At 41.5% G+C, this 22,862-nt stretch overlaps 2 protein-coding genes across 8 annotated transcripts in view; one reads left to right on the top strand and one right to left on the bottom strand.

Moving 5' to 3' along the window:
- FECH (ferrochelatase) overlaps window positions 1-22,862 on the bottom strand; it is a 38,209-nt gene that overhangs the window by 7,278 nt on the left and 8,069 nt on the right. For 6 of the 7 annotated variants that reach the window (XM_055298051.2, XM_055298061.2, XM_055298045.2 and 3 more), the window contains 5 exons: window positions 17,046-17,165; window positions 15,188-15,336; window positions 9,842-9,976; window positions 6,246-6,352; window positions 2,511-2,609 (listed from right to left, as the gene is read on the bottom strand). In XM_055298051.2, the coding sequence (XP_055154026.1) occupies window positions 2,511-2,609; window positions 6,246-6,352; window positions 9,842-9,976; window positions 15,188-15,336; window positions 17,046-17,165 (610 nt within the window). The remainder of the gene's footprint in view (window positions 1-2,510; window positions 2,610-6,245; window positions 6,353-9,841; window positions 9,977-15,187; window positions 15,337-17,045; window positions 17,166-22,862) is intronic. The other variant, XM_055298070.2, reaches the window with a different exon arrangement.
- LOC129492795 (large ribosomal subunit protein eL42-like) lies at window positions 13,684-14,087 on the top strand. The gene has a single exon (XM_055298099.2). It carries the CDS (start codon window positions 13,720-13,722, stop codon window positions 14,038-14,040), a length of 321 nt encoding a protein of 106 aa, XP_055154074.1. The 5' UTR covers window positions 13,684-13,719; the 3' UTR covers window positions 14,041-14,087.

The following is a 22,862-nucleotide window of genomic DNA, read 5'->3' as shown; positions in this document are numbered from 1 at the left end:
CGTGGTGCCTCACACCTATAACCTCAGCGCTTTGGGAGGCTGAGGTGGGTGGATCACCTGGGCCCAGGAGGTCGAGACCAGCCTGGGCAATATGGTGAAACCCTGTCTCTTCAAAAAATACAATTAGCCAGGTGAGGTGGTGTGCACCTGTAGTCCCAGTCGCTCAGGAGGCTGAGGTGAGAGGCTCACCCAAGTCTGGTAGGTTGAGGCTGCAGTGAGTCATGACTGCACCACAGCACACCAGCCTGAGTGACAGAGACCCTATCTCAAAAAGAAAAAAAAAAAACAAGATGATGAAAGACAAGCCAAGTATCAGGACTGTCGCAGATTGGAGGATGCTGAGGAAACCCCACAGCCACACACAGTGTGGGACCCTGGACTGGGTCCTGGAAGAGAAAAAGGACATTTTTGGAAACACAAGTGGCATCCACATGAAGCCTGGAGTGCAGTTAATAGTATTGTGCCAGCACTGGTTTCTCAGCGTTGGTAACTGTACAATGGTTGTGCAAGATGTTAACACTGGGAGAGGCTCAGTAGAGGGTATATGTACTCTTTTAACTCTGTACTCTTTTAATCAGTTTTCTGTAAGTCTAAAAATTCTTCAAAATAAAAAGTTTAAAAAGTTGTCAGAAGGGAACGTAGGGGAAGAGAAGAGTGTGCTAGATCAGTGTTCTTTCTCTACTCTCCAACTGTCCTCCCCATACCTGACTTATCCTTATGACATTGTGGCATTTCCCGGTCCCACAAGGACGCTCAAGCAGCAAAACCTGGAAGCAGCGTGCTCCACCCCCAGGTGAAAGAATAAGGAAGCGAGGCCAGGGTGAGAGGAGGCAAGGCAGCACCTGGAATCCCCACATACAAAAATGGGTTTCGACCGGGCACGGTGGCTCATGCCTGTGATCCCAGCACTTTGGGAGGCCAAGGTGAGTGGATCACTTGAGGTTGAGACCAATCTGGGCAACATGGTGAAACCCTGTCTCTACTAAAAATACAAAAAAATTAGCCAGGCGTGGTTGTGTGTGCCTGTGGTCCCAGGTACTCAAGAGGCTGTGGCAGGAGAATCGCTTGAACCCAGGAGGTGGAGGCTACGGTGAGCTGTGATCACATCACTGCACTCCAGCCTGGGCAACACAGCGTGACCTGTCTCAAAAAAAAAAGCAAAGCAAATGTGTTTGCTCCGGGCTGGTTCAAGAGCTCCCCTTCTGGCATCTCAGGCGAGGTCTCGCCTTACCTGTGATGAGGTGACAGGAGGATGGACACGTGAAAAGGATTGCATGACACCAGAAAAGGAAAAGCAAACCCATTAAAATAGGCAGGCTTCCAGAAGAGAGGAATTTATCTCCAGAGCCTCCTACCGCCCACACGCGGCCCAGCAGAGACGGTGAGTGGAAAATCTGCAGAGGCTTGGCCCTAGTGGCCACCAGGGGGCGGTAAGGCCCAGTTACAAGCGTGGCCCAGACACTGAGGCTGACTCCATTCCCGACGTTGTTAAAACCTCGGTCACCCCTATGAAGATGTAATTATCCACTCTCTGGGTTGGAAAGCAATGGTTTTAGGATACAATGCTAGTCCCGAGCAGATGAAACTGTTTGCTTATTCCAAGCACTTCTATATATCATTACAGTACACTAGCTTGATCATTCTTGTTTCCAACAATACAACAGCTATGGCACAGATTGTAGCATCTGGATGAATAGCCTAGTGTAATATGATGAACTAAGGAGCAGCCAGATCCCAACTTGATCCTCTATGTTCACTTGCAAAAATGTGGTCCTGAGTCAGCAAACTGCAATGGCTGCCTAACAAGTCCTGAGGACAAAAGCATGGGATCGAGAGCGCTTCGTCTGAATGGAGACCCTCCCACTCAACACACAGAAACATCGAGCTGAGCTCTGCTGACAGGGCAGGCAAAAGCAGCCTTCTCTTAACTGTCCCACTTATTAGAAAGTCTTATATATAAATATATTTTCAAGTTATCATTTTAAAGAAAAGAGGAGCTGGGTGTGGTGGCTCACACCTGTAATCCCAGTACTTTGGGAGGCCTGGGTGGGTGGATCACCTAAGGTCAGGAGTTCGAGACCAGCCTGGCCAACATGGTGAAACCCGGTCTCTACTAAAAATATAAAAAATTAGCCAGGCATGGTGGTAGGTGCCTGTAGTCCCAGCTACTTGGGAGGCTGAGACAAGAGAATTGCTTGAGCCCAGGAGGCAGAGGTTGCAGTGAGCCGAGATTGCACCACTGCACTCCAGCCTGGGCGACACAGCAAGACTCTGTTTCAAAAAAAAAAAGAAAAGAGGAAAAGATCTATTTACAACATTATAATTTGAATTCATTGTTATGAGGTTTTAAGAAGTGTGGCTAGTTAAGTTAGCACCAAGTCTGAGATTTGAGAATTCATTCTTGCACTGGGCTTAGGACATAATGGAAGCTGGACCCATTTTACACATTTAGAAAATGAAATCACCCAATCCTCTATCACTAGGTCATCCAAGAAAATGTTCTTACTTACAGACATCGGCAGTGAGTGAGCAGAAAACAGAATGACCACCTCGCTTCTCTTCTCAAGTGGAAAATGGTCCAGTTCCTTTAGAATATGATCTGCAAAGCACTGAGTGAGTAACAAGAAAGGAGGATAAAGAGGACGGGAAAAAAGAAATGGAAGGAAAAAGAAAATATTTTTAAAATGAAGCCTATACCAAAAATCTCAGAGCAACCCTCAAAAATCAGAACTCTCTTTTTAAAAAAATTGCAAACAGTCCAGCCTCTCAGCATTGGTTTATCATCAAAATGGATCATAACAGTTTCAGGGGCCTAGGGAATTTGCTGGGAAACTTCTAAAGCTCACTAATGGCTCACTGCAAATGCGCGCTGTGGATCTGCTTCCCCTCGGGAAGGACAGGGCACACTTCCAGATGGAAAGGAAACACAGATGGGAAGGAGAAGTTGTTTTAAGACCTCTCATTTGCTCCGTTAGCAGGAAAACAGCTTACAGGGTCTTTCTAAAGCCTCCTTAGTTTGGCTTTCAGGAATACCACATTAAATACATTAGTCAGGAATAGTAGGGAAATAAGAAAATGCTGTTCTATTTTTATAACATTTTCTTCTGAGCCTCGTATCCCCATCAAGTCAATTTTTATAAAAACCTTCACAACAACAGATGACAGGTGATAAACACCCATTAAATTCACAGGGCGGGGAAAGATGTGGTAAACTTAGGGGCCCAGTCAGTCACATCTGTGGAACTTGGGAAAGAACATGGTTCCTGCCTCTCCCTCCAAACCTCTGTCCACCAGACCAGGGAGTTCCCTTCGTCTAGCCGGCACTTTGATTCACGTCGATAGGTGCTGAAATACCAGAACTGAAGGGGCTTTCTTTCATCTTATACTTTAATCATTCTCTGTCATTTGACTTATAAAAAATGCTACAAAAGACACAAATGGGTCAACTGACAAAATCAGAATATGAATGTAAATTAAGTAAAAGTTTAAATATTGACGTTAAATTTACTGAAGTTGAATGTTGTATTGTGGTTATGTAAGAGAATATTCCTGATTTTAGAAAACACACTTAAGTGTTTAGGTGTAGAGGATGGTGATATATGCACTTATTCTCAAATGGGTCAGAAAAAAAAATCATGTATATACAAACACAGAGACACACATACATACACACACATGGGGTATGTAAATGATAAAGCAAGTGGGATATACATGTTAATAACACATCAATAGGCCAGACGCAGTGGCTCACGCCAGTAATCCCAACACTTTGGGAGGCCAAGGTGGGAGGACTGCTGGAGCCCAGAAGTTCAAGACCAGCCTGGGCAACACGGAAAGACCTAATCTCCACAAAATTTTTAAAAATTAGCAGGGCGTGATGGCACATGCCTGTGGTCCCAGCTACTCAGGAGGCTGAGGCGGGAGGATCACTTGAGCCCAGGAGGTTAAGGCTGCAGTGAGCTATGATCGTTCCACTCAACTCCAGCCTGGGCAACAGAGTGAAACCCTGTCTCAAAATAATAATAATACAGTAATATAGGTAAAAGAGTAGATGAGAGTTCCTTATACTATCTTAATCTTGTAACTTTTCTGTGTATCTAAAATTATTTCTAAATTGTCCTTTGTAACTTCTTAAAAATTATAAAGGACAATTTATCATTAACATGTAAATCTGCACTTGTTGGTATTTTGATATATCAGTGGTCAGTGAAAACTGTGGGATAAGCAAACTATTCCCTAATAAATATCGAGATATTATTAATCTTTCCAGAACTCTCGAAATTTGGTAAATAAATATCCTAAGGCATAAAATGGTACCTAAAGTTAAGTTCCCTTTTCAGAATTTATAATGTAAATTCTCAGTAAAAGTGATAGGATTAGATACAAACAAAACCAATATTTTCTGGTCTTTGCAGTGTTTGGAAACTAAGGATGCTCAGAAAGGATTATTTTTGGACCTCAGCCTAGATAAGGAGGCCCACTGCAAGGTTTATACAGGAGCCTAGAAGATAAATTTGCTCCAATTAACCCAACAGCTAGATAAATACTGATATTAGAGAAAACAGTAATAAAATAATATTTGGAGCAATTACTACCTATGCCTAGTAGAAATGTGGATTCAAAACAGAATTTGTAGTTTTAAACTATATTTTTCATTTTAGTTTAGGGTTTTGTTTTCTGGTTTCCAAAAATGTCATAACATATCCAAAGCTTAGTGTTTTTCTTTTCTCAGCTTGCAAAGCTGCAAGTAAAAACACAAATCATATGGCTTGCAACAGCCTCTAAGCCATCTTCAAAACTGAGGCGCCATGGGCAAGGAGAAGTGCTATTTAAATCACCTAAAACCCATCTGCGGTATTTTCTACTCCCAACCTCTCTGCAGAATGAAAGAGGCACCAAGCCTCTCAGAGCCTTCAATCACACCATCTAGGAGGGCAGATAAATGCCTCTAAAATTCCCTTTCATTTTATGAACAGAGACTTCCTCAGTTAAGAGATCTTTCCATCGTTTTGCTTCCCTCCTTTTCAAAGGGCTGAATTTTAATGCAAATCTAATTACTCACTTGATCAGGGCAGGCAGATGCTGTGCAGATCCCTCCATTCCCTGCTACCACATGTCAATGCTGACCTGAAACCCCCCTCCTTTCCAATTGCAGGCCTCCCAAAGCAAAACCCAGGCTGCTGGTGCTTCAGGCAGTACTGGCTGGACCCAGCAACACAGCCATCAATGGTGCACACAGAGACCACAACTACAGCCACCCCTAGGGTAAGCTCCTTCTTTTCACTTTTTACTTAAATTGGATTTCAACCCAAATGTTAACCCTTTATATGCCTAAGGAACACTGCTCTGGGGAGAGCTGGCCTGATTTCAATGATGTCTAGCACCATCTAGTGGTCACACATTTAAGTGACACCAGACTTCAAAAGAAGTTGTTAGTAAGGTTTTTTGCCAGGAGTCAGAAAACGTTCAAAGAGTTTTCTCTTTGAAGGAAAAATAAAATGGATGAAATCTAAATGACTTAATATTTCCCCTACCTAAAATAACTCAAAAGCAGAAACTTCTACCAGCAGAACAAAATTATATTTGCATAATTTAGGGCAATATTTTACCAATTGCCCTCTCATATTTGATAGGCAGAAAAGAATATGGTAACATCAGTTCAAAGCTATTAACTTTAGAACTGTAATTTTAACTTATTCTCCTAAAATCAAGCATCTGTTAATAAAAATATTATAAATGTAAATTGTATAGAATAAATATGAAATTTCTTTTAATATGTGAAACTTTCTCAATTGAAATGTTCCATTTATTTTCATGTCTCAGAACATGTAGATATATTACTTTTACATTATTAAAATCGTTTGACATTTTAAAGGATTTAGAAAATAGAAAATTTAATTCGTTGGTCAGTCACTCAACCTACAAATGTAAGTTAGCTGAAACACCATGCACAATCTTTAATGCTCTTCTGGTCATAGGAAACACAAAACTCAAAATATCATTTTGTTATGGTTTGGGACTAAGAGCATTAATCCGAAGAAAGAAGAGTCTAGTCATTTTAATCTTTAAATGTATTTTCTCTTTTCATAATAAATCAAGAATATAATACTTTTATTTAATCCTAAACACACAATTTAAGCAAGGGAACAGTAAAGCTCAGAAGGACATCCACAAACCCAGAAGGGATGAGAAGCTGATTCACACTAGATGCTGGGGTGACAGGCAGCTGGCAAGCACTGGCTTACCTGGATGAGGAGGTGATGTGTGGGCCACCTGTCAATAGTGCTCCACTTCATCATGGGCTTCCGTCCCACCTGATTATAGTATCTGTAAATGGCATTTAAGCTGCTGCCTGAAATATACAGAGGCCACCTAGTAGATGCATTTTGATTATGGTGAAAATAAAAAACAGACTCGTAAAGATAGTATATATAAGTTCAAAGCAGGTAACTCCTTCTATACTGAATCAGTCTAATTACAATCATTTCAATACTCTAAAATGCATATAGATTCAACTACCCTGCAAATGAAGATCACTAAAAAGCAATCAATTTCAATGGACTTTCAAAGATTATTGATGTCAGTTCTAGTGAAAAACAAAATGGCTGTAGAGTTATGAAATATAAGCAGTCATATTTGCAGGGACCAAGTCTTACAACTGAAAGTATGTTGGCCAGGCACGGTGGCTCACACCTGTAATCCCAGCACTTTGGGAGGCCGAGGCTGGTGGATCACCTGAGGTTGGAAGTTTGACACCAGCCTGACCAACATGGAGAAACCCTGTCTCTACTAAAAAATACAAAATTAGCCAGGCATGGTGGTGCACCTGTAATCCTAGCTACTCGAGAGGCTGAGGTAGGAGAATCGCTTGAACCCAGGAGGCGGAGGTTGTGGTGAGCCGAGATTGCGCCATTGCACTCCAGCCTGGGCAACAAGAGCAAAACTCCACCACAAAAAAAAAAAAAAAAAAAAAAAAAAAAAAAAAGCTATGTTATTTTTTTTCCAGTTACTAAGGTTATCAATCCCATTATAGGAAATGTATGGGATGGGAAAGAAAGCAAAAAAGAAACTGACCATTATCCCAGCATGCTAATTATAGTCATTGTTTTACCCTAATGTGGTTCTTTTTTTTCTTTATAGATGTTTTGTTTTACAAAGTTGTAATTTTTAATACATATGCAATTCTGCATGCTGAGTATTTTGAGCATCTTTACTTAATATTATGAAATAAATATTTTCCATGTTACGATAAAAGCTTTGTAACTATTGTTTGTTTGTTTGTGAGACGGAGTTTTGCTCTTGTTGCCCAGGCTGGAGTGCAGTGGCGCGATCTTGGCTCGCTGCAACCTCCACCTCTCGGGTTCAAGTGATTCTCCTGCCTCAGCCTCCCAAGTAGCTGGGATTACAGGCATGTGCCACCACGCCTGGCTAATTTTGTATTTTTAGTAGAGACAGAGTTTCTCCATGTTGGTCAGGCTGGTCTCAAACTCCCAACCTCAGGTAATCTGCCCGCCTGGGCCTCCCAAAATGCTGGGATTACAGGGGTGAGCCACCGCGCCCAGCATAACTATTGTTATTAATGGCCTCATGATAAGGAGAGAAAATTATTGAGGTTTCTGTGAGTTCTCATTCCCTAGAATAAGCTAAATGGACACCAAATCCTTACAAGTAATCTAATAAACTTATATTTCTAAGAGAGAGATGGAAATCATGAAAACTCAAAGCCTAAAGGAAGGCAGATGGTGTCAACCCAATGCAGCTTTTTCCTGTCTAGGGGAGTTAGCATTGGGGTCACACCTGAATCCTATGAAACCAAGCCTAACACACAGCCTCTTCCTCAATCTTAACATAGGGCAAGTCCCAAAACATTTCCATGCTTTCCATCACCAATCCACTGGGCTCTCTAACTATAAGAACTATTACTTGGGTTTCCAATTTAAAATGTTAGTCAGGAGAGAGCATATTTTAAATCAAATATACTCTCAGACTAAGACTCAACTTCCAAAAAGATAAACAGGTTCAATTTTGGTGAGTAGAATACAGTGAATCAGAAGAATTCAAATGGACTCCATTCAAGGTTCAAAAACAATCTCTCCAGAAATCAAAAAGTTGTCACCACCATATCCACATCACCGACCACACTTCACAGGTGGATATCATTTTCATATGTGCAAGGGGGCATTTGGAAGCTACATTAGCTCTTTCAGGTTGTGTGGAAACATTCAACAAACAACCCAAAAAAGTCATTAAGAAGGAGAAAATGTGACTGAGAAATGTGTTTGTGATAAAGAGATACACTGGCTCTGCCACAGTAGTCCATGTCTAAAAGATACAACAGATAAACAGCACTTGAGTGGCCTCGAAGAATTAATGTACTTCCCAAAGCCTTCCACAACTTGGATAGACGGATGTACCTGTCCTTATATGAGATACACTCAAGGAAAACTAAGCATACGCTGAAGTTTTGCATACACTGTCACTTGGTAGAGCCAGCCCTGAAATAAAAACCATAGTCAATCTTCTGTCATGTAAATAACAATCTTCTTAATTTATCTAATTGTGAGAGCAGCCATTTACATATTGAGGTATACTTCTTAAAACAAGGCAAAAGTAGAGCTTAAAAATTCATAAAATCTGACTCCTTCTCCAGTGACATATGACCAGATATTTTGAAGTTGTAGTGGTGCATTTCAAAAAGAAAAATAATAATTCAGGCCGAGTGCGGTGGCTCATGCCTATAATCCCAGCGCTTTAGGAGGCTGAGGTGGGTGGATCATTTGTGGCCAGGATTTTGAGACCAGCCTGGCCAACATGGTGAAACCCCATCTCTACCAAAAATACACAAATTAGCCAAGCGTGGTGGCACATGCCTGTAATCCCAGCTACTCAGGAGGCTGAGGCAGGAGAACCACTTGAACCCAGGAGATGGAGGTTGCAATGACAGAGTGAGACACCGTCTCAGAAAAAAAAAAAAAAAAAGAAGAAAGGAATGATAATTCAAACTCTCGAGGGTATCTGAGAACTCAGGCATTTTAATGGGTTCTCTGAACAAATATTTAAGGCACATAACAAGCTTTGACTTTTTCCAACAGCCTTTTGATTCTTCTTATGGTTATAGAAATGATAAACATTAATATCCAAAAGCAATTTGGGACGAAGAATGTGCTGACTTCAATCCTTGCAATGGAATGCAAACAAATGTATCCGTGGGTGACAGTAGCAGCTTTGCCTACAATGAATGATACACAGATTGCCAAACATCGATTATTCCCCAGCTCCAGTTAAATATACAGAAAACAACAAGCAGTAACATTTTCCAAAATCAAGAACACAGAAAATTTTGCAAAGGGAACCCCAAACTGGGCTTTAGTTCTACCAGCAACCAACTCATAACTGAAGCAAAACAACAACAACAGCAACAAAATATCAGTATTTCCCATGTTGTATGGCCATCTTTGCTTTCAAAATGCGAACAGTTACAATCTTTGCTACATCAGTAAGAAAATCTGGGTAGCCATAAAAAGGTTTATCACACAAACCTAGAAAGAGTCTTAAGGTTCATTACTGATCCATTACACAATGGCATTAAAGCACTGAACACTTACAGCCACTGCCTACCACCCACGCCATTTGTAATTCCCAGCCAAGTGGCCAATAATTCAAGGGACAGATGGACCATGAGATTTCAAATGGACTGACCTGAACTCTCGTGTTTAAAGAAGACAGGTTGAATTTGCCATTCAAATTGCAAATGATTCATCCTTCCCTTCAGTACTTAGACTCCTTGGTTATTTTTGCCAGCACCGTATCTACCTTTCCACTGTCAGAGAGATGCCCTTACCTGTGGTGGAGCAGCTGTACTGTGGATACTGTGTGAAAGCAATAGCCCTTTCTAGGCCATCTCTCTCCATCTCTTCAATTGCTTCTTCTGTTAAAGGATGCACGTACCGAAATCCAATATAGTATTTGTGAGGGGCTATTAGGAAGCACATGTGGAAAGGAGAAAGTGTTAATCTTTATATAGAATCCTCAGAGTCACCAAACATAATGCAATGCCCAGAACAAAGAACAGTTCATGTAATTTCCTACGGCACTGACGGTGAAGGCAAGTTTAGCATATTCCTTGGATCTTATCCACTCTTCAGCTGGTATGTGGACTTTTAATCATGACTTTCTAGGATCAGTACCCCACCCACAGACCTTTACTGCACAGTGGTTTTTAAAACTCAAACTTCTCTTCCTAATTCTCTGTTCTTGGCTGGCATAAGAGAGCCTCAAGAGAAAGGAGGAAAAAACAACACTTATTCTAAAATACAACTTCCCCTTGCATACCAGATACTATGGTAGACACTGGGCATTATTTTTTTAATCATTTAAACCTGATTTTTCAGATAAGGAAACAGAGACTCTGAAGGTTAACTGAACTACCCAAAGTCATACCTTGCAGGTGGTCGAGCTGGAATTAGAGCCTGGGTTTCCCACCCCATGCTTCTCACTCCTCCCAGGCCCCCCACCTCACCCTGCTCCTATTACCCAGTTCCCTGAACCCCCAGGCCACTTCGTTTATATAAAAAAATGCAAGAGCTCTTGGATACGTAAAAAAATTCATTGATAACAAATGATTAAAATGATTCTCCTCATTACACATATGAAACAGTGCTTAATTTGGAGGTGCCACGTGGGAGTGAAAGCCATTGTTCTTGGTACCTAAATGGCCCACGCCCGCTGCATATCCTCATGTTCTTTCCCTGTCCTTTCCCTGTCCTTTCACGAATACCCTCCTCTATCTTCTTTATCCTCCCGCATCTTCCTTTCCTGCAGTTCAAAAACATCCCCAGCACGTAATTGCTTAAGCATGTATAAAGTCATAAAACTACAAGTTTCCTAAACTGACTTAGTCTTGTTTCCTTGCCTTTTCATAGCATTACATATAACTTACACTCAGGGATGACAGTGAGAATCACTACATGAATGTCAGGTAATAATAAGACCATGATAATGTCACTGTCCAAACCATCAGCAGGGGCTGCAACTACGAATGTGACATAAATTGCCACAAGAAACATTTAGGTTAAAGTGAAGGAAAAGATGGGACTTTATCTCATTTATATCTAGATATATACAAGGATGACATTCCTCCTAACTTGACCCAGAGAACTAAGAGCCAAAGGAACACATTCCCAAGGGAGAAGCAGAATGCTATTAGGTGAGAGAAGCATATGTGTGCACAGAAAGGCTGGTCGGACTCAGTATTCTCTGGTTGGGTACTGCAAAAAAGAGGAAGCAAGTAAAACTGAATCATTTTTAGCACTCTGTCCATTTTCAGGCCACCAATTTCATGCTGTCTTGCATAAAATGGTGACTAGCAGTTAAAACATATCAGAGGACATGATCCCATAAGCAAACTCCAAATGACTGATTGCTCAAAGATTATGTGCTTTGTGCTAAAAACTGCCAACTATTACAATACCATCAAATCCCTTGAAGCAACTCTTGGTGATCTGAGCTGAGGTTTAGCAAGCAAGTGGAAACTGCTTTCAAATCTACTTTGAAACAATACGATGATCAGAATGATATCCCCAGTGCTGCAGGTCAACCGGCTTCTCACATTTTCTTTTCGCCTGTCCAGTATCTGAAGGTTACAGTCTAAATGCCTGGGGTCTGGGAGTTCCTCAAATCGTGTATACTAAGAGGTAGAAAGGCTGCACTTGCAGATAAAGACAGGGCAGGTGGCCACATTTTAAAGTGAGACAGAGTAAAATACCCTGGAAAGAACTGATAATGTTTTCTAAATGCTTTCTACAGACAACCTGTAAACACATATTGGAGAAAAGCGGCAATGTACTCTCCAACTGGGCATATCCTGAGGAACCAACAAACAGTGTTCACGAAGAACCCGTGTCCATCAGGGTGGGTTTCACAATGCAGCTGGCTGTCCCTGGAAGGACGCAAGGATAGGAAGGAGCCTCTCTGATGTTAACCAGTGCCACATCTCGTGGGCACATCTGGCCAGAGTGAGCCCAAAACACATCACTCACTGGCCTAGCCTAGCTACCCTCAGAGCAGCTGTTCAATGAACAGTCTTCAGCAAGAACTACTAAAAGACAGAGAAACTAGATTTTTAAACAGCAAAAACTTCATTAATTTAGCATGTATAATAGTTCAAATGTCTGACTTGTACATGATTTTTTGAAAGAAAAGTTTGAAATATGTAGCAAATGCTTCTTAATTTGTATCAGATCATGAACCCTGTGCCAATGATGAATTAAAAAGCTCATGTATATTGAATTTTTGTCATGTTAATGCCTTTCATGATTATCTCATTTAATTTTCACAAGGATCTAGGAGTTGGGTTCTGTTACCATCCCCATTTTCTAGCTAAGGCTTAGTGAAGTAAGTAAACTGCCTGAACCAGAGCAGGGAAGCCAACACCATCAGAGAATAGAACCCATACTCCTACCCATGCTGCATCCGGAAAAGAACAGAATTATTTCATGAGCAGCCCTTACTTACAGCTTCACTAAAAGCAGTTACAAGCTAAACAGTTAAACTATAATTTGTAAAGCATATTTGAGATTTAGACTTTCCATCACAAGATTACACTTCTTGTCTATTTCCATATCTATTCTCTACGTTTCTGCAATGCAATGTAACTACATGAAACCATTTCCTGATATAACTCACTGTCTTAGTTAACTGGTCAATTCTATGAAACCAGTGCAAGTCTCAAAACATCCACACTGGCTACCAAGCAACAACCCCTTCCCTAAAAAATGACAGCATGAAACGTGTTTATCTGTTTGCAATCATCACATTTTCTGGCCTAAAGAGAATTTTTCTTAATAGAAATAAATGAATAGACATAGTTCAAAAGTAAACTTTACAACTGGATAGGAAAGAAAGGATCAGAAGGGAAGAGGAATAAGAAGGAGATGGAGAGGTACCCCAGCAGCCTCACCAGAGACAGGAGGTGGCGGGAAGGATGCCCTTCTGTCTGTATTGCTTTTTCAAGTCTGACAACTCTACCAGAGCTTTAACTCCTGGGCTCAAGCAATCCTTCTGCCTCAGCCTCCCAAACAGCTGGGGTGTGCCCCACTCCCATGCTCACTGGGGTTCTTTATACTGATGGGTACTACAGTAACATAAAAACAGGAAAAATGGGAACCTTTCTGCCTCCTCTTCCTACTGAAGACAGCATAGCAATTGCAAATCTGGTTCACAATAACCCTTTTTTTTTTTTCTGAGACAGGGTTCACTCTGTTTCCCAGGCTGGAATGCAATGGCATGATCATGGCTCACTGCAGCTTCAACCTCCCTGGCTCAAGCGATCCTTCCACCTCAGCCTCACAAATAGCTGGGCCTACAGGCGTGTACCACCATGCCTAATTGTTGTTGTTGTTGTTGTTGTGTGTGTGTGTGTGTGTGTGTGTGTGTGTAGACAGAGTTTCACCATGTTGCTCAGGCTGGTCTCGAACTCCTGGGCTCAAGCGATCCACCTGCCTTGGCCTCCCAAAGTGCTAGGATTACAGGTGTGGGCCACCGTGTGAGGCCCACAGGAAACCTCTGATAATGATAAACTGTTAATGACTGGAGTTTGTTCTCTACTAAGTAGGTGTGAATGGAGGGCTGACATTTTAAAGGTGCACTGTGGCATGCACGGAGGAACTGCATAAGAAATGCCCTTGAGCCGCTTTCCGTGCCCATAGCGCTCACGCAAGCATGGTTAACGTCCCTAAAACCCACCGGACTTTCTGTAAGAAGTGTGGCAAGCACCAACCCCATAAAGTGACACAGTACAAGAAGGGCAAGGATTCTCTGTATGCCCAGGGAAAGCAGCGTTATGACAGGAAGCAGAGTGGCTATGGTGGGCAAACCAAGCCGATTTTCCAGAAAAAGGCTAAAACTACAAAGAAGATTGTGCTAAGGCTTGAGTGCGTTGAGCCCAAGTGCAGATCTGAGAGAACGCTGGCTATTAAAAGATGCAAGCATTTTGAACTGGGAGGAGATAAGAAGAGAAAGGGCCAAGTGATCCAGTTCTAAGTGTCATCTTTTATTATGAAGACAATAAAATCTTGAGTTTATATTCACTTCAGAAAAAAAAAGAAAGAAAGAAAGAAATGCCCTTGAGCCACAGCTGAAAGCAGGAAGCAAGCCGAATATGCAGAGGCACAGTTGAACAATTTTCGAAGTGAGGTGATCTGAGAAGGGGCCAGGGCCCTTTGTTACTTTGTGCCATGGGAACTGGTGGATTCTGAGAGCAGCTGGAGTGGACGCTTACTCGGTGATGTCAGAAAAGAGTGAAATGCTCCTTTTGGTCCTGCCTAGTGGAGCTGTTCTCCTTGAGGGTTCCCAGTGTCACACACCTATCCTGATCCCAAAGCTCTAAGATATATTTGCAATGAATGTAATTCATGTGTCCTAAGATGTACATTTTTTTGGTTTTAACATTTCTCATATCAGTCCAGTCTACAATAGATGGTGTCTTAAAATTAACTGGTAGTGCTTTTGTGTCTTAGTATTATACAAAAACAGGGTGTCCTGCAATCAATTGTGTCTTCGATGTGTTTAATACAGCATTTTTACTTCATCCATACATTTAGTGGTTCATTCTGCACACTATTATTCTGGATAGAGGTTCTCAGAGTGCATAATCCTCTTTTTGGTGCCACGTCCAACAAGGACCTTCAATACCTTACCATGGTGGTATTCTGAGAGCTGAAAGCATCACTGCGAGTTGCTTAGTGTCCTGTGGCTTCCATGATAGCTAGCTAATACTGCTCTAAATATTCTAATCAGCTATCCAACCAGAAAGAAAAGGCAATAGCAGGAGCCTCAATCCATTTCCCAAAGATTTCTTTCCAGTGTAATGATATATGCATCTTTTATTCATGGTATGTTGCTTATGCCTTATACTCTAGCTCAACTTAACAAACATCTCGAACTTCCTTTTGAAACTCATGTCCCAAATCCTTAGCTTTTTTTACTTGTAATGTAAGAAGTCACAGCAAAGGCTAAAGGTCAAGGGATAATGCCTGGAGACCTAAATTAAGTGACCATGTATTATGTAGAAATACCACAAATTGAGTTGCCAGTACATATGAAGCATTTAGCATCTACTACTCTTTTGAATTTCATAACTACTTCGAAAGAACTAATCTAGTTAAATGTTAATGAAGAAACACCATACCTGTGTTGGGGGACAGTTCATCCAGCAGCTTCACCATGCCCTCTCCCTGCTTGGAAGTCCATATCTTGATGGGGGATCCGCCTCCAATCCTGCGGTACTGCTCTTGAATCTTGGGGGTGCGGCGTTTGGCGATGAATGGTGCCAGCTTACTAAATCATTTAACATACAGGTAAGTGGATTTTATTCCACCTTAGCAACCTGAGAAATGTTTTCTACTCAATAAAAAAAAAAATAAGCAAAATTTTAGAGAGCCTAACAAGATTAAGCCTTTAAAACAGAAGCTTGAGGTCATTGACAATAGCCAGCTCTCTTGTTGTAGAATAAGGAGCTAAAGCTATACCCTCTCTGAGGAATACCCAGCTGTGCTCCACAAGCTGTTCCAGTAGCACACCTGAAGATTCAGGACACACAACACCCATGCAGAGAACCCTGGATGTGTGCCAGCTACTGGCGCAACACATTTTGATCCCACACCTAACGAGAACTAGGATATAAGACAAATGAAGTAGACATTTCTCTTAATTTAAAAAATAAAGTCTATTAATCTTATAGATACACTTGCATATAGGAGCAAAGATGTATGCACAAGAATGTTCACTGCAACACTGTAAACAACCTAATTGTCCACCACGAAGCATGGATTAAACAAATTAAGTTACAGCCATATGATGCAATTCTAAATAGTAATCAAAAAATGAGCCAGACCTATATATCGATATAATGTTATGAAACAAGATACAGTGTTAATTTTACACATTCACAATAGCAAAGACTTGGAACCAATCCAAATGTCCATCAATGATAGACTGGATTAAGAAAATGTGGCACATATACACCATGGAATACTATGCAGCCATAAAAAAGGATGAGTTCATGTCCTTTGTAGGGACATGGATGAAGCTGGAAACCATCATTCTCAGCAAACTATCGCAAGGACAAAAAACCAAACACCACATGTTCTCACTCATAGGTGGGAACTGAACAATGAGAACACTTGGACACAGGAAGGGGAACATCACACACCAGGGCCTGTCATGGAGTGGGGGGAGAGGGGAGGGATAGCATTAGGAGATATACCTAATGTAAATGACGAGTTAATGGCTGCAGCACACCAACATGGCACATGTATACATATGTAAAAAAAAAAAAAAAAAAAGCAAAGTTTCAAATATAGTACATAAGTACCTTCACATTTGTGTAACAAAGTGGGGGACGGTGTGTGTGTATGTATGTATGTGCATGTGTGTGTGTGTATGTATGTGTATGCTTGGATATGCATGGACTATTTCTGGATGTAACAGCGCTTTCCTCCAGCTGGATAACTGGGAGTGCAGGGTGAAAGGGACACTTGCCTTTTACTGTAATTACTTTTATACTATTTGTAGTTTTTATCGCATGCATGTATTAATTTTTCATAATAAAAATCTATTTTGAAAGAAAAAGGAGAGAAGGAAGAAGGGAAAGAAGGATGAAAGGAAAAGAAGGGCAGCAACAATCCATATTTATAGTACAAATGAATAATAATCATTGCTTCCCTGAGTGTTAATCAGCCGTTAAGTGCCAAGTACAAATACATCTTTAAAAATCTTTAAAGGTACTTATGCTATGTCAAGACAACTGCAACTTCCAGGGCTCTGGGGAGCAAAGGGCTCAAGGAGAATCCTCACTAACTTATTTGCTCTCTCCCCCTGCAATTTTCTGATACCATATCCTTCAGATATCCAATAGAAAACAATGCTGCTGTTTAACCATTACCAGATATGCATTAAAACTATTTACTGGTTTGAAACTACAGAATTGAGAGACACATGTCAATGTAGTGCCAAGGTTATAATCAAGGTGTTTATATATATCTCACTTCTGAATAGGAAGCGTCATGAGGTCTCGGTCCAAGAAGAGTCTCAGAAGGAAGTCGTGAACATCTCCAAGAGTTTCAGGGCCTCCCATGTTTAGCATTAATATTCCAGTTTTTGGCTTCCTATATAAAATAAAATACAACAGTTGATTTGTCACACTTCTTATTTTCTTCCAGGGTGGAATCTTGGTTCAGCCAGCAAACTCTTATCTAATCTGTTACGTACAAAGGTAAATACTACAGCTCTTTTCACTGCCATCACATGGATACCTATTCAGGGACATCTGTGGCCTCCAGTTCCCCATGGTCCCAGCTCAGACTCGGACCTTTGTCTTTTGGCTTAATCCATGATATCAGTCTTCACTCAGCTGGAAATGTTTCCCTTTTAAAGTCTCAGCCTGAACAGAGATCGAATCTTTAGGGACTGGGAGTCAAGGTAGAAATCTAAAATTGTCTTGCGGCTAAAGCACCTGTACATGTGAATGCCATACGAATACAGAGGTTACCTGACCTCTCCCAACTTGAGGTTTCCTCATCTGGAAAACAGCACCCACCACCTACTCAAAATGCTGTTTTGAGAGTTCAGTGGGTAACATCTTCAGTCACTTAGCATGTGCTGGCACACGGTAAGTTCTACTCTACACAGGGCAGGGTTCCCCCATAATTTTAAATCTCCACAGTCTAATACCAGCCCATCCCCACTCTTGCATCTGCTCCTGTCTCTTTAGTCAAGTATTAAATTAAATGACTACTGACTGAAATTATTTTTTACATTTTATTTTTGAAATGGAGTCTCACTCTGTCACCCAGGCTGGAGTGCAGTGGTGCAATCTCAGCTCACTGCAACCTCCGCCTTCCAGGTTTAAGTAATTCTCTTGCCTCAGCCTCCCAAGTAGCTGGGATTACAGGCACCCAGGCTAACTTTTGTATTTTTAATAGAGATGGTGTTTCACCATGTTGGTCAGGCTGGTCTCAAAATCCTGACCTCGGGAGCCCACCTCGGCCTCCCAAAGTGCTGGGATTACAGGCATGAGCCACCACACCAAGACTGACTGAAGTTATTGCTTGCTCCTCTGCTTCCTTCTCCAGGACCTCCCTCTATTCCTTCATCCATGGCTCCTGTTATGATAAACTTCTCCTCTCCATCCTGCATGTAAATTCACTGTGTAGATAATTCCTGCAAGAACCGGTGCTAACGTTCGAATTAGTCCCAGGCTACAGAATCAACCCCTGAATGAACAGGAAAAAGCAAAAAGAAAGCAGAGCTCCATAACAAGTTTTACGTCAAGCAGCTTCTGGAAACTTAAAAAAACAAAGTACTATGCAAAAATGTAAACCTAAAATCCAGATCACGCTCCGGAGTCAACACAGCCCAAAGTGAGCCAGGCCAGGAGCTCCCCACTCCAAAGCCCCGCCAGAGGGCAAGGTGAAGCCGGTGCAGGACCAGGTGCCTCTGGTATGCTGCCAGGAGCCACCAGAAGACCTTGTGTGTCCCCATGAACAGGTAGCCATGGGATGGCAATAACTGGGGAGCTAAAGAACAAGGAGCATTTCTTCCATTCATTCATTCATCTTTTTTTCATTTTTAAAAATTGACACATAACTCACATACCATAAAATTCACCATCATCTGAACAATTCAGAGGTTTCTAATACATAAGGAAGGGCAGGAAACCATCACGACTAACTCCAGGACATCTTTACCCCACAAAGAATCTTGTATCCATTAAAGCCACTCCCCGTTCCCTCCCCTCTCACCCTTGGCAACCACTAATCTACTTTCTGGGTCTATAGATTCGCCTATTCAGGACACTTCATAGAAATAGAATCACATGATTGTGTCTGGTTTTACTCAGCATAAAATGTTCATGATTGTGTCTGGTTTTACTCAGCATAAAATGTTCATGCTACGTGTCGTAGCGTGAATCAGTACACTTCACTCCTCTTTATTGCTAAATAATATTTCATTATATGGTAATACCCTCTATTCACTTTCAATAAAGCAGCTGAAAAATAACCAGGCTGAAGTTTATCTAAACACTGTTATTATGAATGCTGAGGGGTCTACTTCCTGAATCTCCTGCACCAGACTACCTCTGACTACTGCAGTTACTGAACCAACGCTGCTGAGACAGAGCCTGTATAGAAAAACATTCTTTATGTGCTCGAAAACTAATGATACTATGATGACATCTTTTTTGTTTTTGTTTTTTTGAGACAGGGTCTCACTCTGTCACCCAGGCTGGAGTACAGTTGCACAAACAAAGCTCACTGCATCCTCGACCTCCCGGGCTCAAGTGATCCTCCTGTTTCGGCCTCCTGAGTAGCTGGGACCACAGGCACATGCCTCTATGCCTGGCTACTTTTAAAATTTTTTATATAGACGGAGTCTCGCCGTGTTGCCCAGGCTGGTCTCAAACTCCTGGCTCAGGCTCCCAAAGTGCTGAGATTACAGGTGTGAGCCATTGCCCCAGGCTTATGATGACATCTTAATGGGCAATTTTTAAACAATTATTAACAACATTTGGCAATAATGTAAGGCAGCAGGGGATGTCAAATGTAAACAGGTGGGCACTGTTTTCTTGATCAAACCTGTTGTAAGTGGATGAGGTAAAAATCTGAATTCTCAACCTAATTTTTCAGAATACGAATCAATTCCTGGGGAAGGAGAAATATGGCATTACAATGAGGTCAGGGATTTTCTCATTTATACCCCATTATAAAGATTAACTAAGGTCCCTTTCCACATCATTGCCTTCGACCAGGGTTTCTCAACCTCAGCACTACTGACGTTTGGGGCTGGAGAGTCCTTTGTTGTACAGGACTGCCCTGTGCAACGCGGGAGGCTTAGCAGCATACCTGGCCTCTACCTGTAGATGACAACAGCACACACCCCACCCCAGTGTGACAACCAAAAATGTCTCCAGACATTGCCAAACTTGCCCCAGGAGGCAAAAATGCCCCCTTCCCCCTATTGAGAATCACTGTCTTAGAGAAAGAGGGCTTAATCCCCTTTTAAAAAAACCAAGCAACTGCACTGAAGATGTGGTTGTTATATAACTCTTCCATGCTCGAGTCCTACAACTGCATTAACGGGTGTGTTAAGTTTTCTTTCCTTGATATTTGAAAATTCCAGATGCATTATTTTGTGAAACTAATATTCCTTTAATCTTTCTACTTAGACCACCAGTCTTCTCCTGGGATCCTGTCTTTTGCCCTCAAAATCTGTGACTCACAATAAATTAAGTGCATTTTCCCATGGATTGCTGCCAGTTAACAGATTACTGGTTAAAAAACCTCAGGCTACAAGACTTACCTAAGCCACAGATGGTATCAGTGTGCAAACGGGATTTAGAGCTGTTTTTCATCTATAACACCTGAGCTCAGAACAAGAGTGGCTTTAAAGGGGATGCTAGTCTGCCCTGCTCAGGGTTTTGCAAACGCATGTTGATCTTACACATGAAAGAGACGCACACGACTTGAAAATACCTAAATACACATGCACTTAATTCAAAACTGTGTTGTGCATGATGAATAGCGCATTAGTAAGCCCCAGTCTGACACCCCTCTATTCCAGAATGTGAAGTGAAAGCTTTAGTCAAGGGTCTCCATCTCCTCTCCCTCCAGACAGAATACACCTGAGACCAAGGTCTGAACGTTCATGTTCCGTTTGTTTGAATATAAAAGTGTATACAGCAAAATATATTTAAAACTTCTCACTTGGAAAGGTTTCAACATTTTGCCATTTTTTATATCCCAGGACTCTCAAAATACAAGGTTTTTCCGTGAAATATTAAATGTACGTAATAGAAACTTAAGCTTGTCAATTAATAAACAATAATTCTATTCTACTCTATATGGTCAGCCTCAAGAAAAAGTAGTAAGATCCCAGCTCTTCATTAAACCTCTAAGATATGATTGGCCTGTGGGTCTATGACGCCTCTAGAACAGAATTTGGCGAACTATAGCCCATGCACTAAATCTGTGTACACGCATACACCCCTACTGCCTGTTTTTGTAAATAAAGTTTTACTGGAACACAGCTCCCTTCATTGTTTATGTAATATTTATGGCTGCTCTCACACTACAACAGCGGAGTTGAATAGCAGCAAAAGAGAGAGTTGGGCCTACAAAGCCTGAAAAATTTACTACCTAACCCTTTACAGAACTAATCTGTCAACTCCTAGCCTAGTGTAGTGTCTACTCTAGTATTGCAGTCTAGTCCCGCCCAAGCATTAAGCAGCACAATGCCTTCATAATGTCTTCCACCAGAAGAATCCACAAAGACACTCACTGCTTCACCATTTCTAATATTAAAAAACTAGAAATCACCTACGTGTCCCAGAATGTTGGACAGGGTAGTTTATGACTTAATAAAATACTCTTCAGTTACTAAAATAATATAGACAAATATTTATATGATGATAAAGTAAATAAAAAGAGGGCATTATAAATATATGATGTACAGTATGGTCACATCTTGCTAAATACATACAGAATGAATATTAATAGTCATACAGACAAAATTGGCCTGGCTGGTCGCTCACACCTGTAATCCCAGCACTCTGGGAGGTTGAGGCAGGAGGACTGCTTGACCCCAAGAGTTCAAGACAAGCCTGAGCAACACAGTAAGACCTCGTCTCTATTTTTTTTTAAGAAGAGAGAGAGAGAAAAAATATTGGGTGGTAAGATTATTCATAATGTTTATTTTTTTTTTTTGCCTATCTGTATTCTCTAAAATGATCCCATTTATTTTATATAAATATGATCTAAAGTTACTTAGTAGAATTTAAAGATTTTCATTTAATTTTAATAATATTAAGCCTACTTATATTAATGAGTTGCCACTAGAATAACACACAAATGAAATAATTTTTCTTCTAGGATTCCAAACTGAATCAGTTCTTCAGTTTCTATCAAATCCCAACCCTCAGTACATATGGCTGAGGTGGGAAGAGGGGCTGGGAGGGGCAAGGAGAAATGGAATGGGCCGTGCTTGGCAGGCTGCCAGATGAAGAAGGTATCTAATGCCCATCCCCAACTAACCTCAGGTTACACAGTACTCAATCATCATACCCATGATCATATAGCAAAAAATAATATACAATAAGAAAATTTTGGCCAGGCGCGGTGGCTCACGCCTGTAATACCAGCACTTTGGGAGGCTGAGGCGAGCGGATCACGAGGTCAGGAGATCGAGACCATCCTAGCTAACATGGTGAAACCCCATCTCTACTAAAAATACAAAAACAAAAAATTAGCTGGGTGTAGTGGCGGGCACCTGTAGTCCCAGCTACTCGGGAGGCTGAGGCAGGAGAATGGCGTGAACCCGGGAGGCGGAGCTTGCAGTGAGTCGAGATTGTGCCACTGCACTCCAGCTTGGGCGACAGAGCAAGACTCTGTCTCAAAAAAAAAGAAAAGAAAAAGAGAAAATTTTGGTTCTGGCCAGGCACAGTGGCTCATGGCTCATGCCTGTAATACCAGCACTTTGGGAGGCCATGGCAGGAGAATTGCTGGAAGCCAAGAGTTCAAAAGCAGCCTAGGCAGCAAAGTGAGACCCCATCTTCACAAGAAAAAAAATTTTTTTTAATTAGCTGGGTGTGGTGGCGTGCACCTGTAGTCCTAGCTACTTGGGAGGCTGAGACAGGAGGATCGCTTAAGCCCAGGAGTTCAAGGATGCAGTGAGCCATGATCACACCACCACACGCCAGCCTGGGTGACAGTGCTACACTCATTCTCAAAATAAAAACGGTGGCTCACGCCTGTAATCCCAGCACTTTGGGAGGCCAAGGTGGGTGGATCACTTGAAGTCAGGAGTTC

This window comes from Symphalangus syndactylus, chromosome 1, assembly GCF_028878055.3.
Source record: "Symphalangus syndactylus isolate Jambi chromosome 1, NHGRI_mSymSyn1-v2.1_pri, whole genome shotgun sequence".
NCBI classification, from domain to species: Eukaryota; Metazoa; Chordata; class Mammalia; order Primates; family Hylobatidae; genus Symphalangus; species Symphalangus syndactylus.
Note: the sequence above shows the minus strand (reverse complement) of the source record. Positions and strands in the feature narration are given on the sequence as shown.

Coding starts and splice junctions, on each gene's coding strand:
- LOC129492795 (XM_055298099.2), top strand. CDS start 13,720: ATGGTTAACGTCCCTAAAACCCACCGGACTTTCTGTAAGAAGTGTGGC.